At 40.2% G+C, this 17,620-nt stretch overlaps 1 protein-coding gene across 1 annotated transcript in view; it reads right to left on the bottom strand.

Annotated features, from left to right (window-relative positions):
- nf1a (neurofibromin 1a) overlaps nucleotides 1-17,620 on the bottom strand; it is a 71,684-nt gene that overhangs the window by 40,092 nt on the left and 13,972 nt on the right. The window contains 22 exon segments of the mRNA XM_063906435.1: nucleotides 1,478-1,613; nucleotides 3,278-3,375; nucleotides 3,688-3,849; nucleotides 3,926-4,137; nucleotides 4,223-4,404; nucleotides 5,343-5,459; nucleotides 5,552-5,635; nucleotides 6,520-6,642; nucleotides 7,489-7,628; nucleotides 8,921-9,310; nucleotides 10,044-10,127; nucleotides 10,362-10,435; nucleotides 11,654-11,900; nucleotides 12,456-12,579; nucleotides 12,674-12,753; nucleotides 14,332-14,445; nucleotides 14,535-14,672; nucleotides 15,384-15,515; nucleotides 15,602-15,676; nucleotides 15,770-15,898; nucleotides 17,187-17,360; nucleotides 17,453-17,610. Of these exon segments, the coding sequence (XP_063762505.1) occupies nucleotides 1,478-1,613; nucleotides 3,278-3,375; nucleotides 3,688-3,849; nucleotides 3,926-4,137; nucleotides 4,223-4,404; nucleotides 5,343-5,459; nucleotides 5,552-5,635; nucleotides 6,520-6,642; nucleotides 7,489-7,628; nucleotides 8,921-9,310; nucleotides 10,044-10,127; nucleotides 10,362-10,435; nucleotides 11,654-11,900; nucleotides 12,456-12,579; nucleotides 12,674-12,753; nucleotides 14,332-14,445; nucleotides 14,535-14,672; nucleotides 15,384-15,515; nucleotides 15,602-15,676; nucleotides 15,770-15,898; nucleotides 17,187-17,360; nucleotides 17,453-17,610 (3,173 nt within the window).

Raw genomic sequence — 17,620 nt, 5'->3', positions numbered from 1 at the left:
ATCCTCCTTTTAATGCACACTTTTATCATTGTACCTTTAATCTAAATGTACTTTTTTTTTATGGGAATTCTTTAATATTTTAATGTATGTCTTTTACTGGACATTATTTGATCTTATTCATATTGAGTATTTTAAGAGAGCTTTACTGTGAAGCACTTTGAACAGTAATTCTTGTATGAAAGATAAAAATAAAGATTTTGATTATAATTTATTCTCAATATATCTCGTGTGTGTTTTCATAAGTCATTAATGATTATCTTTCAAGTGTGAATCAGACTAACAAAGCCCCCCCAAAAAATCAATACATCCTCTTGGGCTGTATAAACTGTTTATGGGCATTTTATCCATACTTCCTGCCAATTATAGACAATCAATAGCAGACTCAAAGAGATACTCGTCAGCTCATTATTAACGATTAACTTAAGTATAATCATTATTAACTGCCATGAAGGCAAAACTCTGTGTGTGTGCAGCTCAGGGGTTAAATGGGTGTCTGTCAGAATCAATCCGGGGGTCGGTGGTTCAATACCCAACCCCAGTAGTCAACATGAATTGACCTTGTGCAAGACCCCAAATTGATCCAATATCAAAGTGTTTGTAAGGTGCTTTGGGATATATTTTAAAAAATCAACTAAATAGAGTGTTGAGGAATGAGTCGACAAACAAAGAAATGAGTCAGCATTTTACCACTTCTTGTCTCAAAGGTCAACATTTTGTTTTTAGTTAGATTTTCACCGTCTCTGGTATACCCCCCCACACACATTGTGCCATATACCCTCCTGCAATTTCACGTTTATTATCCTGATCTGCTATTTAGTTTTTTTACCTATTGTGTTATTTAACGTGTTCATACTTTGACATTTAAAAAACTATATTTTTCCTTACTTTATCTGCTGTTGTATCCTGTACACTTCCCCGTTGCGGGACAAATAAAGGAGTTCTGTTTCTGATTCGACTTAAAATGCGTCAGTAAATACCCCACTATGTATAGCTCTGATGTTTAGCTTAGCATTGGTGCAGCCGTGTGACCGTGATGTAGTTAATACAGCCTAATGTTAGCTATTTACTTCTGACGATTTCATTTACGCTTCAAAACATCATAAACGTGTCTTATTGTCCACCATCAAATAGATAAATTCCATTACTTTTAGTCGAGGGAACCCTAACGATGCTAACTTTCGGGTAGGCTAAATATATAGCTGATATTCAGTGTCCCATGGTGCATCAGGGGATTTCTGCCCTCGTGCCTATTTAACATTTCCCGTTGAAACCCTGACCCCCACAGGTCTGTGTGTTTTGGTCCAGCAGATTGTGTAAAGGTATGTACAGCTGTTCGATGAGTTGGAGAGGCAGGAGCTTGAAATGTGTAAGTGACACTGCACACACACAGGTGAGGGCAGAGAGGCTGAGGTGAGCAGCTGGGGGGGCCGTGGTGGAGGGAGAGGGGGAGGGTGGAGGGGGAGGGGGAGGGGAATACCTGGTAGAGACAGTGGCAGACGCTGCGGAGCTGGGGGGGGAACTCGCTGGAAGAACCGATGATGGCCTGGAAGAAGCGCTCTGTGATCTGCAGCAGGTTCCTCTGGTTCTCCTCCAGGTTCTCCCCTTGTTCCAGCCTGAGAAGAACATAAAAGAGGGAAGTGAATACTCAATTTTGATTGGTTAATTTGGACTTCAGCTGTCTGCTTAAAAAAAAAGAGAGCAGATCTGTGCTAAGGAAGCTACTTTAAACGGGACTATGTGCAGTCATATCGCTCCGCAAAAAGAAGTACGTCAATTTATCATCAGCTGTGGCCAACAAAAAAAAATCACATTGGTTTTCTTTCATCAGAAAACACCATTAAAATACTTTGGGAATATGAACTTCTATATTTGTGGGGAACAACATTTATGATTCATGATGGCTAAAGTGTCCCCAGTAAAGAGAAGAGAAGAACAAGAGGAAGAAAGAGACTAAACACAGCGATAAATCAGCAGCAGAAGTCAGACAGGAAGTAATCACTAAAGGGAACACTGAATGGACTCTGGCAGTGTTTAAAGACTGGTTAACGGAAAAAGGAAATGTGAACAGACTCTGACATTTACAGAAAAACATCGATCGGTGCTGCCATTATTTAAAGTCACGATGCTGTCGTAGCTCCAGCTGTTTGTATGCAGTTAAACAGACAATACAATCCATTTAAAATCATGTTTAAAACAATATGTTGTGTTAGAAATACTGTATAAAGTCGAGTGAATTCAATGTTACTTTCTTTTTTAAATGAACGTATCTATGCCAATAATGTCTGAATTCCGATGCGTGTTGTAATAAACTTAAATACTCAAGTGAGGTAACTCGGTCATCGAGTTTCATCCAAGTGAGAATCATCTAAAGCTTACACATCAGGTATTCTTCTTCCATTTTTTGATGTTCAGAATACAGACAATTAATGTATTAATTATGTTGAATACTGAGAAAAAAGGTGACTTTTCTTCATTTAACATCACAAATATAATTCATGTTTCCTCCGCCTCTGTGCTGCCATCTGCTGGCCACTGCTGCACGGGTGGAAAAGCTCCACCATGACAGCGGTGTCAAAAGTACTACCTTTATAGGAAGTTCTCGGTTTGGTACTTTTTAGATTACTAATAATAAGAGCAATATTATTATGAGTCATTCTTAGAGTTTTGACGTTTTCTTTTTATGACAATTTTACTTTTTCTTTCGTTCGGGTCCTCTAAAGACTTTAAGGTCAGCTATTTGTTACTGAAACTGTTTGAATAACAAATCAGCACCTCAGTGAAAAAAATGTATTGACTTATGGTGCAGCCCCCAGTGGGGTGTGGACGTCTTACAAAACGTACATGACTGAATGTGTGTGAGCTAAAAAGGTAAATACTTTTACAGTTTGTGTTTGTTATTAATACTAAGATAACAGATTTCATTTCTTGTCTTAAATAGCTAATGTAACATGCATTACATTACAGCATAAAACATTACATTATTATGCTGCTAACATGTAAACTAGCATGCTGTATGTTTTAATTACATTCAATTCTTTCCTCATGTTCATCATTTTGTATATTATTATGGTTCTGTTGTCATAATAGGATAGTAATTAACAACAATGTGTTGATCAAATATATAATAACACCACATAATTATGCCACCCTGCTGTGAGACATTTGATGATACCAGGCTGAGTATACATGAGTAACAATTGTTGAAAATGAGCTATATAGTTTGAATTGTTTTATTTGTCAGAAAATGTGAATACTTAATGTTTTTAATGTCACTTACCTTGTGGGGTCCACCTCAAAGCTGATGTGTTCAGGGGTGGTGATGACCCCTCTTAATAAAGGCTCCAGGAGCTTCTGCAGGTATGCTGCCCCATAGACCTGACACAACACAGCACCAAACAGAGTCAGTAATCATAGAACATACCCAATATACGGTCACCGTAAGAGAGCCCAGAGAGTGCTGGCACATCAGAAACAGCCTCTTTACATGCACAGAACTACTTTATAAACAGAATTGGTGGTATTAATGGTAGTGATATTCAATAGCTATGTCAGGCCAACATAATATATGATAATACAAACAAACATATTCCTAGAGTTGATGATCATGCAACGAGTGTCCGCTATCGGTCAGAAATAGTCGCAGTCATTTTTGATGACTTCCTGGCAGGGTTGCGCTGCGTTTCCCACCTTGAAACAGAAGGTCATTATTTTGCTGGCCAGGCTGTTCCCTCTGAAGAGCGTCTGCATGGAGTCGGCCAGCTCCACCTCTTTGGAGAACATGTTCCACAGCAGCTGGTAGAGGAGGTGGCGCGAGTCGAACAGCGTCACCAGCACGCGGGCCAGCTCGTCCTGGAGAACACACACTTCAATGCCGATACACTTTTCATGCAATACAACATTTAAAGACATCAGACAAGGTACACACCCACTGAGACCCCGGGACCACGTTAGCCAGTGCCATGGCGATGGGCAGCTCCCCCTGGTCTCCCATCATGGTAACCAGCTCCACCAGTCTTTCGAAGCGGTCGGCCAGCACCGTCTCCGCCAGCGTGTCGAACTCCGTGCCCTGCTGCAGGATCTTGGTCAGCACCTCCATGAACGTGGCTCGGGTCTGCAGGTCCTTGTGGTAGCCCAGACCTGGGGGGAGGGGGGAGTGATGAAGGAAATCAGTGGGTTTGTAGAAAGCTACGATATTAATAATGACATTTTATGTCCACCTTACCGATGGAGTGCATGAGCCCGCTGTCCACGTTAGCGTTGAGCAGGTTGGACATGGCCAGCACGGTGCAGTGGCGGAGAGAGGCCAGGCGGCGGGACATTCCTCTCTTTCGACCCCCCACCGCCTGCCCCTCGTCCTCCACCTCGCTGCAGTCGTTCAGCAGGTTCATGAACAGGGTGAAGTACCTGCACACAAACATAAACAACAGCAGCATATTTTAGGAAAGGCTCGTCCATGTAGACAAGTTCACACTGCTTATTTCTCCTCTTTCTCTATATATGTTAAAAAAATCTTACTTTTGACTGAATTTATATGGAGCTTTTTTAGTCTTCTGACAATATTGGTTGCATACTTACCTTTTTTACATGTTCCAGTTAAAATGGTGACACTTTCTTGAAGCTAAACATTTTTTTGACACATTTCTTGCCAGTACGGTATTTAAACAACGCATATTGGAGTTGTTTGTTTGTTTCACCCTATTGTGCCCCGGTTACATCATGTTTGATCTTTTATGAATTTGATGTGATGTCCTGCCTATTTCTTTACATGAATAAATCCAGTTTATTGTCAATGTTCAGTTTTCCTTATTTGTATCAACACACATTTTAAATTAATAGACAAATAATTGAAAGATAAAATGATCTTATAGTAGAACCAAGCGGTATAAAAATAGCTTTATCCCACCAGCTATTGCACAAATTAACAAATCATAGGAGCATCACACAGATGCCTATTTATATATTTACTTATTCATGAATTTAGAATTTCCATGCTTGTACTCGTGTTTTTCTTTTTGGAGATTTGACGCAGCAGGGTGTACTTTTATTAGACATGTGTCTGTTGTCCGTGTTTGTTTTGAGAGTGTGTCAGGACGGATCCTTGTCTGAACCTAAAGTGAGGGGTCTTCCTCAAGCAAAACTTTGACCTGCCAACCACAGTCAGCTCTCTGTCAAATTGCCTTCCCCACTACATGTCTCCCACTCCTTCATATATATTTTTCTATAAATATGTATTCCTTTAACTTAAGTGCCCATCTTTAGATACATCAACAATTATTATGACATTTGTCAAGATACATGTATGACCGCGCCTCAGAGGAGGTCGGTTAAAGGCGTGTTCTCACTTGAGGAAGAGCTGAGATTTGGCCTCCATCAGTTCTACTCCGTCTCCCTCCTCTGGCTGAAGAGGGAGGCCCGCTAACAGAGACACTACTGCCTCCATGCTGGCCTGGTCCAGGTCCCTGCATCACACACACACAGACAAAAGAGAAACCAGTGAGAAAGCAGCTCTCTCAGTTCCGCATTGCATTATATGAGTTGGAACGAGCCGCACCTCGTCAGACACTTGATGTCGTCATCAGCAGCCTGGTTAGATGTTCCCATCACCCAGTCCGTCAGGTACTCCACCATCTTGTTCCTGCAGACAAGAGAGCACAGCGTCAGGGAACCTTCCTTTCTGACCGAGGGGAACTAAAGAGCGGTGTGTTTGTTTGTCCTGACTGATGAATATGATTTGACTTGGTCTTTAAATAAATGCCTGTGAAAATATCTTTTTAAGTGGGCTAAAGCTAATGCTAGGAGTTAGAGGAATTATAGGTCAGATTGCACAAGTAACTGACATTTGGACAATAATTAAATTGAAAGCACATCATTAGTTTGAGGCCAATATGTTAAAATACAATTTGGAATGAAGTGTTTTGGAGCTATAAAGTTATATTTTACAGAGCGCACTCCGGTTTACGAATAATGATCACGTTTTCAGTATCTAAAAGGACAAGTAGAGGGAAGCATAAGTTGTGACTGAATTGAGACTGTTACCACTCGTGCAGTGTTTGTATTTAAACTGTTTATCATCGTCTCAAATCGCACACGGAGTCATGATGGCCGCCTTTGGCTAGCTAGCTGGGTACGATCATTTTGCTGTAACAAACCATTACAGACCGCTCATTATCCCTATGAAACTAACTGTGGCTTTCTTTGACACCAGTATAATGGAAATGTTACTTAAAGAGTGAAAAAGAGCGTATAACTTTTACACTTCAGAAGCATCTTTTTGACCGTTATTAAAGCTCTATCAAGTACCCATAATGCACCGCATTCTGCCATACTTCACATTGGGACACACAGCAATATCTTAAAGTGAGTTTTAGGTTTGCCTTTCTTACCCTTTTAATTTGTTTATTAAATGTGTCTATATTCTACTCCAAGTTTTGAAAGTCTGATGTGTAAAAAAGGGGCACGCAGGGGACCTTGAAACTTCAATTGTGAGTATATATCTGAAAATCCACCCTCTTCACTGACCTGAACTTCATCTCCTGGCAGAAGGACAGGTCATCCCTCCTCTCCATCATCACCTCCACCAGCTGGCACAGTTTGGTTTTGATCTGGATGGCGTGGACCACGTTGCCCAGGATGCGCACATACCTGAGGGAGGGTGGGCAGGTCAGTACACCTCATGTCTTTAACAGGGTATCTGCACATTTAATGACTTTTAAGACCTTTTTAAGACCTCTAAAAAGAAAAGACAATACCACCACAAAAAAATGGATCAAAAAGAACTGAATGCTGTCTGACTGGAAGTTGGCACTGAAGCCTTAGCCAGAGCGGATATATTAGTTGTAACAGCTAAAGTAGAAGTAGCGCTACGAGCGACTCTACGGGCATAGTTCTCCTTTGAGTACCAGCATAGCGCTTGTGTTTTTCTGATCTCATGTGCGAATCTAATGCTTTGCGTTTTTCGGACACAGTTCACGTCAAGCCTCATAGGAGCAGCTGGACGGTTTCAGCCAGCCACGATACTTGTCGTCCTCAAACCACTTCTCATTAAATGTGCATTTACCGATTGTTCATGTTCCTTTTAGTCTGCGGCAGCTTTCAAGCTGAAGCTGGATAAACACGTTCTTCTTCTGCCTTAAAATGCGGATCACAGACACACAAGGCGTTCTACCACCACCTAGTAAGTGGAGTGTGCGCTATTTCACATACAGAACAAATAGGTATGGATGTTGCAGGATTCAAAATAACGTTACCGCTAAAATAAATCATACACATTTAACAAAAAATAGACACACTCGTTCATTCTACCCCAGATCAAATTTAATACCTCTCCTCCTAAAATTCCAGACCTTTTTAACATGTTAAGACCTTGAATATCAAAAAATAAATGTAAGACTTATAAGACTTAAGGACTTTTCCGCGGCGACCCTGTTTAAGTCACAATTCGAGGAAGATGAGTTTTTCACCACCTTAGCTCGTTCAGGGAGGACTGACCTGACCAGGTTGAGCATCATGGTCTCGATGCTGGCCTGCCCCAGGTGTTCAGAGCTGCCCTCTGTGTGGTTATCCAGAAGGTTCTTCATGATGGCTATGGTCTGCTCCACAAACTGGGTGTTAGTGTCGTTGATAGGGACCTGGAAACACGAGAAACCAAACGGGTGTACATTTCAAACCTTTCTGAGGTTTTACGATACATCTGAGAACATCAGAAATTGAACCTTGGGGTGGGTGGAAGAAAAACATGGCACAAGAAACCAAGAATGAGTACAAATTTAAACAAGACGTGCAATTAAATCTGGCTTTCTAGTTTAATAGCGCGTAAGCACAGTTCCGACAACTCAGCTTAACCCTTATGTTGTGTTTGCGTCTCCCGTGACCCGCTTCAAGTTGAAATGATATAATACTACCCTCTAGTTTTTTTTATCGGAACAAAACTTCATGTTATCTTCCACAACAGCTTTAAAAACACTACACAACTCATTTTGACATTTTCAGCCAAGTCTAAAGGTCTCCCAAAAAAAAGAGTTTAATTTGGTGTTCTGGTGTGGGAATCCAGATTCAGCGTTGATTTTAGACGAATATAGCTTGAAATAAGGTCTCTGGTTGACACAAGCTTAAGAGACGGATCACGTTTTGTCCTACGACATTAAATACATCAGCAGTGAAGCAAATGCTGCAACTTGTACAATTCTGAATCTGCCAACTTAAGGATCTTAAGTTGGCGTGACGTTGAAGTCGTGCGACCCTGATGTACTCGTCTGTAGTTCGTTTACAGCATAACGTTAGCATATTGCTTCTGGCGATTAGATTTATGATTCGAAAATGATAAAAATAGGGTAGACGTGGAGATTATCCGGCTGAACAAAATGTGCATTTATCAAACAGGTTTGTTTTCCACAGATATCAGAGAAATCGCATTGCTTTTTTGTCGAGGGAACGCATGCGCAGCTTACTTCCGGGTCAGCCAACAAAAATACACCGTCCCTGCGACACTATTCTCAGATAACATAGTTATCCAGTCTTCACTATAAGGAATTTAATGAGGAATTTACTTTGAATATGTGGTGTAATGTGTTTGGGCTATAAAATAAAATTAAGACAGGATTGTACGGATATGAATGCATAATAAGTTGGTTATGATGTAGTAAAAACAATGTTGGATGATGGTCATTGTTTGAGTGTTTTGAACTGAGTTAAATCAGTCAAATCAGTCCGAACAACATGAACGGAAACAGCTTTCGAACACAACACCAGGGGAAAACCAAATTCGGGACATGGATAGCTACTTATTTATTGCTCCAAAAGATAAATTTGGAATTCAAACAACCACGTCTAAAATACTGAAATTCAAAGGTTTGGTAATCTACAAAACAAGCTGTGACTGATATCGCTCCAACATTACTGGTGTTGCCGTAGTGCCACTCACCGGCCCCTGCGTGTCGAAGAACTTCCCGATGCTGTTCCTCAGCTTGTTGAAGAGCATGGGGTAGAGGGCAGGGCTGAGCTCCAGCCCCAGCAGGTCTTTGACGTTGGTGCGCACGTGGAGGCCCACCCTGTCGTGGCCGCACACCAGCAGGGCCAGCAGCCGGTCCACGAAGCGGCTGACGGGCGACTCGTTGGAGGCCGACGACGAGCACGAGGACACCGAGACCACGGGGTTGTAGACGTCGCAGGGGCCCATGGAGATCATGGAGTGTTTGCGCTCGCTCATGGGGCCCATAGGGGGGCTGTAGGTGGCCGGGCCAGGGGTGCTGCGCTGCTGGAGGCACACGCCACCCAGAGCACACAGGAAGCCCGTCATGTTGATCCACTCCTGCTGTGTGGGGGGGGGGGGGGGGAGAAACAGAGAGACGCTGAACTGCAGGAGCACCACACCATCGAGGCTACTTCTCATTACAAAACACAATTTCTCAATGTAAACATTTTATTTTCAATATTTCTGGAACAAACTACCAGAAAACTGCAGGTCTGCTGCGACTCTAACTGATTTGAAATCGAGACTGAAGACTTTTCTTTGTCACTGATTTTTAGGAAATCAAATAACTATTAATCCGAAATGTATACATGCCCCCTAATTCTTTTTTTTTCTAACAGTCTGTTTTAAAACCGTTACTATACACTTTTTTATTTTATTTTTATCCTTGTGTGCATCTGTACTGTTTTTCTTTCTCAATCTGCTGCTCCTGAATTTCCCCACAGGAATTAATAAAGGTACATCTTATCTTAATATCTTAGACAGCACTGTTACTTTTGTAATTCTTATCTTTACCCTTATGGCTTGTAGTAATAGTTTTTGTTGGCTTTTAATGATTGTTTGTATGATGATGATGCATTTACATATAAGTAATGCTTTTAATGGACATTTTATTCCCTAAAGAAAGAGCCTAAATACAGTCGCACATACACTCACTGGCCACTTTATTAGGTTCCCCTGTTCAACTTCTCGTTCACGCAAATATCTCATCAATACCTTATCAATATTCAAAGAAAACCAGGTGAGATGTGACGGAGTAGGCGGAGAGGAGAGCTCCCTGGTGTAGCAAGCTTACCTGCCCATCATCGGCCTTGTTTTTAGGGGAGTTGAGAATCTGCTTGGTGACCTGGTCCCACTTGGCATACGTGTCCTCCCAGGCCTGAAGGAAATAAATGGTGCATTAACAGCACTGCACACGCTACTTAATGGTCATGTCATCACAGCAAAAAGACAATTCAACTAATTCTATATGAATATAATCACTCAATATACAAGAAAAGCACAGCATTAATAAAAATAAACCTCCTGTGAGAGAACTGAGCAAAGAGAAATGCTAACCTGACATCTTTTTAATCAACGTATTATAGGGGTTTGAATATGAATTGAATGTCACCTCGATGTTTCCCGGTGTGGGGTGCTCCACCCTCCGCAGCAGGGCCATCACTCTCTTCTGTAATGTGGACCGGCCTGTGGAAACAAGTCCAACACGTTAACGGACGCTCCAGTTGGTAACACCGATACAATGTGTAGAATACAAACGAGGAATTTCACTAGGTGTTATGGTGCATACATCAAAATAAAACATAACAACATTAAAAATATAGCAATATTTACATTGAGATATGGGTGTACCTATAGAAACTAAATTAAAATTGGAATGAAATATGTGCATGGTAGAGTTCCAGCCATACGTCTGCTTTCCATAACATCCATTATATGAGCTTATATCCATAATATCTTGCCAGAAATTGGAAGATGAATACTTCCCAACAACCAGACATGGGCCAATATGTCCAAAATACAGACAAAGGAATAATTAAGTATAAGGATGCCTCCCAAATGTTGAAGAAAAGTCCTAAAGACTGTCGTGTTACCATTGAATACATCAACAGTAAGTGAAGCTCGTCAGTGGCAGTTACTGATCCTAACCCTCGGATGACCATATGTTGTACTGAGCAGCACTAAAGGACCACAGCTAACTAGGCTGAGTTTTCTACATTGCTTTCCCAACAACTGATCCCCCAGGATGGAACACTCAAACTCAAAGAACTACTCAGAAATTCAACTAAATGTCTATACGATTTTTACTTCAACAAAGACCCGAAATCTAGGTGTTGTCTTGGACTCTGCCCTGTATTTAAACACATTATTATTATTACAGTGATATTTCTTCAAGTTTTTACATTATAATGTTTGCAATACAATTTCAAAAATGTATATGATATTAATATAATGTATATTATTTCGAAGTTTGGCTCATTGTCAAAAATTAAATACATGTCATATTTGAAGGTTTGTTAAATGTTTGTGTTAGCTGTTTTTAATATAATGAAAATCAGTCGTTTGCTATGTCAGAATAAGAGTCAGAATGCATGATTTATCCCAGTCGATAAAATGAATTAATTCTCCAAAAATAACTATTTCAAAAAATTGAAATTGAAATAGACATTTTGGAAGATGCTGGTCATGCTTCTGTCACAAATTGAAATGATTACATTTTTGTCAATATCACCAAACTTTCTAAACATTACTTTGAAAATCGACATACGTTTCTCTTCAGAGAAAAATATGTATTTTTACTTATTGTACAGTGCAAATTGGATTTTTGTTACAGTTGCTCCATCTTATTTATTTGTTTTAAATGCTGAGTGCTTGACGTGTCTGTGTGGGCCTGACGGTACTGACCTGTCCCCATCATGTTGCTGACGGAGGCCAGTTCACTGAAAGTGGGGTAGTTGGGCAGGATGTTCTGGACGGGCACCTCGTCGGCGGCGCTGCGGATGTCAGCCTCCTCACAGAGGTGGCGGAAACACGACATGGCCACCAGCACCGCCTCGGTGTCTGGGCTCCACAGGAACATGTAGAGCGACACCTCCAGCTTCGTCTGCGCCTGCCGGCAGATGGGGATCCCTCCGCCCATAGTGGCACACTCCTGCAACCATCAAGGAGCAAAGAAACATTTCACATGCAACAAACTCTGCCTCGGAGCCAGGGAGACATACTGCAGGAGGGCTTCACTGAACAGTGGGAGGGGCCAAATTAAATATTTCACATTTGTCCTGTCAATACATTTATTGTTTTTTTAAAATGACCCTATTCTCAAGCAAAACATTTACTTTTTTTAAAATGCATTTTGGATCATTTCAAAAATAGTCATTTTGGGAAAAGTTTGGTCATTTAGTCACAGTGTGACCAAAAAATTACAAATTATCTTTTAATACAACTTTTATTTTTAATTAAGTGAATTTTGGAAAAACAATCAACTTTGCGGAAATTAGGGACTTTATAAAACTCATAAGACTTTTCTAAAATCAAGGCATTTAGAAAAAAAATAGGTTATTTCTAAAAGTTCAGGTGAATTTCTTTTAATAAGGTGATTTTGTAAACATTTTTAAAATGTAGGTCAAAATCTGTGTAGCTCCTCACCTCCGTCTCTGGGTCTACTCGGTGTGACTAAGAGCAGCTGTGCTTAGGAACAGGACTGTACCTTGTTCTTGAGCAGAAACTTGTTCCTGCAGATCAGGATCTCCCTCAGCCACTTGAGAACTTCTGTCCCGTTGACGAGCTGATGGCCAATCAGTTTGCGGCAGATGAGGAAGAGCACCTGTGAACTGAAGGAAGAAACAGAGAAAGGAAGGAGTTGTGAGTGAAGTCTGTACCCCCTTGGATAGGGTCTTAACGAAGGATGAGAACAATGTTCTGTACCTAATGTCCCAAAACGTCTCTATGGGGGTTTCAGGATTCCACAGCTCTATAGTCTCTGGCTGGTGCAGAACTAACAGAGCCTGAAAACAGACGAGACATCACACAAGGAGGGGGGGGGGGGGGAGACAAAGAAACAATGTTTTTTCATTAGTATGAGTTTAACAGTATAACAAATTAAGTAACTCAACCCCAAAATCACTTTCTTTTTTAGCTATAAACCAATGTAGGTTGGTATTAAATACTGGTGCTGATAGATTCTGCTAGAAAATCAAGACATTTAATGATAAAGTGTTTGAATTCTACATGCGTGTTCTAAATGTGCAGTGACTGCCCTCTACTGGTTAAACGCTTCCATTGTCTGCATCAGGGATTCCCAAAGTGTGGTGTGCGCACCCCGCCACTAGGGGGTGCGCGAGATCAAACATGTAATGGTGGTCTGGTGTAAAAATATTACAGTGTTCTTTTTTAAGTGGGATTTTTCCATAGGCTACAATAAAAAACAGGAACAATAAACATTTCCTTTGTAATCCCTTTTATTTTAAATCAAAAAACTATCATTTATTAGTTTTTGATAGAAACTGTTTCACTGTAGCCTAGGATATATGGGCGCCAACTCGTTTCATTCATTCTTTCAAATATGATTAACTGGCTGAAATCAGGGAAACTGTCAAGTGGAACGTCTCATGACAAAGTTATTTATATGGCGATAAAACAAAGCTTTGATGCGTTTTGGTTTTTTTGCGTTTTTTTGGGGGTGCGTCAACCCGGTTGGGACGTAGAAGTGGGTGTGCCGCAAAAACAGTTTGGGAACCGCTGGTCTATATTATATTATATGACATATTCACAATATCAGAATCAGGATACCTTTATTTGTACCACAATTTACGATTGTTAGAGCAAAGGTAGCTTAATATCTTAATATATCACTCAAGAAGCATGCATTCAAATAATTTACAAGCAATAAAGCAGCCAGGCGAAAGTATAAAACGTTGGTAGTATATATTGCAGCTATTTACGGTAAATGTATTCCACACAAGTAGTATTGCACGACAGGTGTAATAATCTTTGTTTTTATGTATGTGTGTGGGGGGTCTACCCCGGGGCTGTGGTGGTTGTAAAGTCTGACCGCTGCAGGAAGGAAGGACCCCTCTGCTATTTAAAAATCACAAATACTGTTCAGCGTTTTTACATTTTTCCAGAAGCTTAAAGATATCGGAATACTTTATTTATAACCTTGGGGAAGTACGGTTTCATGACAGTTGACCCATATAAGGATTAAATAAAAATAAGAGAAATAATTGTGAAAAAATTGTGAAAAAATGTCAATATAAACAAAAGAAATAAAATAACAAGTCAAATAAATTAGATTAAAAATATCTATATTAACATAGAAAGTTGAAATAATACGCAATATGTTTTTCACGTTTTAATTACAAGTCTTTTGGCTAAAAAATTGCTACACATCACTTAAGCTGTTCCTCTTTTGTGTTTGAATAGCGTGTCTTTAATCATCATTGAAAATCTATTAATTAGAAAAGAAAGTTGGGAATAGTGTATCCGAAACAACTCCAATTCTTCTCACAAACTGTGCCAACAGGCTGCCATAATAAAATGAGTGTTAGTGGTGCGTTTAGTGAAGGGGAGGGAGTGCGCCTGACCTCCATAGCTTCCTGGGACAGCTGGGTGGTGTTAGTGAGCGGCACCAGCTGCACCAGGCCGGTGATGAGCTCCGCCGTGCTGCTCTGCATGTCTGGAGCCTGCTTGACCGGGTTCTGGGGAATAGGTGCGAGAAAATAAGTCAATGTAGGGCTGATCATTATTAAAAGGTATCAGTAACGTTGGAGATGGTTCTGAGCCTCACATGCAGCATGAGTCTGGGGTCTGCGTGAATGAGTTTGACCAGAGCGAGGAGGAGGCACTTGTAGCTTCGAGTGTCCAGTTCTGTGGCTTTCTCTTTGTACTTAAGGCTGGTGCTTATCTTCCCTTTGAAAGTCAGACTCTGTGGGGGGGAGCAGAACACACGGAGAATCAGAATTTAAAGAAAGAAAACTTTATTTATCCTGGGACAAAGCGCTTTATTTTATAAATAAATAAAATGAAATAAAATACAAATATTTATATAAACATAAGTTACAGCATGAAAGAATAAATATATATTATAAAATAAAGACATGCATACAAAAGTGTCCAATAACATGTGATAATAACAAAATGTTATCAAATAAATATACTTATATAAACGCAATAAAATGTCCAATAAAACAAGCAAAAATAAAGATAAGTAAAATGTCTACTATAGATCAAATAAATACTTTGGTGGTAAGATAGGAACTTAAAGTTAAAATGTGCAATAAAAAGGTTTCAAAAAAACCAAAGACATTTATATAAACCTTAGTAAAAGTAATAATGACAATAAAATAAACATAAGATTATAAGAATTTGAAATAAAAACACAAGTATTTAAATAAGAATGTTCAATAAAAATAAACACCGATAAAGATATTTATAGAAACATAAGTTAAGAAAGTAAAATAAAAAGATAACACATATATATATAAACATAAGGAGTTAAATGTCCAATAAAAAATACAATAAAATAATGATATGTATCTAAACATAGTAATATAAGAAAGGGCAATAAAAAGATAATATAAAATGAAATTGAATAAAGTCAAAACTAAATAACAGTAATGTACTAAAGTCCTCTCACTGGGGTCATGCGTACTGGAGCGTGGGTGGCGGCAGCTTGTATCACCCGGTTGAGCGTGTCGGAGAACATAAAGCGGAGCTCTCCAGAGTAGCAGTACACGGCATCGATCTTAGGCCACCAGTCCAGATGGGACTGCAGGAAGACAGAGGGACATGGGTGAAGAGACGCAGCAAATGATTCCATCATCACTCCTTCATGGAGAAGCTCTGCAGACTTACATTAGTGATGATTCTGTGCAACGAGTTGACCAGGACAAAGTGGAAGGTGGAGGGAGAGGAGGAGGCCAAGCAGACCTTCAGGGCGCAGAGAAAACAATCACCGGATTGAGATGGAGCAGATAATATTAGAGACCTGCGCCATGTTGTTACGATATAATCAAAGTCTACCTTAAAGTGCTGGTTGTTGTGAGGATTGATGCGGAAACAGGAGACAAAGCAGTCCATCATGAGCTCCACGTCAGCGTTCTGGGTCCCCGTCCCTCTCCAGAAGGGTTTCGCTGGGTTGAAGAGTAGAGCCTGGGGGAGCAGGGAGAGCCACAGGTCACGTGAGGTTGTTCAAAAGCACCTTATCTGGTGTACAGCCGCAGAAATTAAGAGACCACTTCAGCATTATCATTTTCTCTTGTTTTATCTTTTATAGATATGTGTTTGAGTAAAACATAAATAAATCAATGTAATTCTATTCTATAAACTACTGACTTTTTCTTTTCTGTGTCGGATTTAAACAGACACTCGAATGGCTGCCATTGATGTAGAGATAAAGATTTAAGAAGGTGGAGTGGTCTCTTAATTTTCTCCGGGGCTGTAAACATATTTAAGTATATTTTTTTATTCTATTTTATTCATCTTTTATTTAAATGTCCTATTTGAATAGCGATATCTTCATTTCATCGCAAATTCTTACTTCTTATGTTCATATAAATGGTTTTATTCTATCCTTTTTTTATTGATTTAACTTTAGTTTTATATCCCTCTGACATGGAGTTATTTCACAAAACCCAATATCCCTCAGGATAAACAAAGTACTTTGATCCATACACAGACAACTTTTCCTTTAAGAATGAGATCAATAAAAACATACATTCAAACTAAAAAAGTTAAGAAATCTGCAATATAAAAAGAAAGGGAAAAAATCAGATATTTGATATCTGAATATAAGAAGTTAAAGTCAAATGTCCAACCAAAATAAAATACTAATATTTCCACAAGGAGATAATGATGAGATTTCCAAAATGTGCACAAGATGAGACAATTGAAATATATTTCAATAAGAAATGTGTATAGCACAGGGGTTTTTCTAGAAAAATATAGTATGAGGGCGCTAACGTCACTTCCGCCCAAAATAAGGCCCCGCCCACTTTCTGGTGGAAATACTGCATTACAGCGAAGCGGAAAATAATAGTTTCTTCAAGTCTTAAAGCTGCTGAGTCATATATTGGACCTCAAACAACAAATAAATCCAGACGTCCGGTTTCTTTACTTCCTCTACAGAAAAATGAGAGTAAGAGAAAGGATGTAATTCAGAAATCACAGTTTCAGTGTAAGCCTGCTGCCTGCCACCCGTCCACCGGCAGACCCACCGGACATCCATTCCCTATTTATCCTCCGTAAAAACAAAGCTGTCTCTGCCGTCTGACTAGACATCTGACACCATCTTCATATTTCTGGACTCATTATACAGTTTTTGACCAACAGAGATATTGTTTTCTGGCATCACTTTCTTTGCCTTGGAGTTTTAATAATAAATCTAACCAACAAAAGGATCAACGCTGGAAATGAATGCATCTTCAGAGACTGCACAGACCTTGAGATCCATGACGATGGACTGCACCAGGAGGAAGATGGTGGAGTGGTCCTCCCAGTTGATGTAGGTGGAGGCTTTACACAGTTTGACACAGGCGATTGCAGCGCTCTCCATCAGCTGCTTGCTGCCCCCCTGGCCCGCTAAAGCTTTCCTCATGCTTTCCAAAAACAGTTTCTGCAGACACAGGAGGGGAGGGAAGTGTGTGTGAGTGCTGGAGTCAATCTCCACAATGTGTGCTTGTGTGGGTGGGTGTTCCATCCTCCAACCTTATTGGCCTTGCTCTCTTCCACGGTGTCTTTGGAGATGGTGTGTGTGATCTCTGGACAGAGGATGAGGAGGATGATCTGCAGATGCCACACAGCTGCCTTCCTCTTGGCGCTCTCTGCAAAGCTGTCCACCAGGTCAAACAGCTTCTCTGCAGCTTCTGAACACAA

The sequence above is a fragment of the Eleginops maclovinus genome, chromosome 18 (assembly GCF_036324505.1).
Source record: "Eleginops maclovinus isolate JMC-PN-2008 ecotype Puerto Natales chromosome 18, JC_Emac_rtc_rv5, whole genome shotgun sequence".
Classification (NCBI taxonomy): domain Eukaryota; kingdom Metazoa; phylum Chordata; class Actinopteri; order Perciformes; family Eleginopidae; genus Eleginops; species Eleginops maclovinus.
This window is presented reverse-complemented; position numbering and strand designations above follow the sequence as displayed.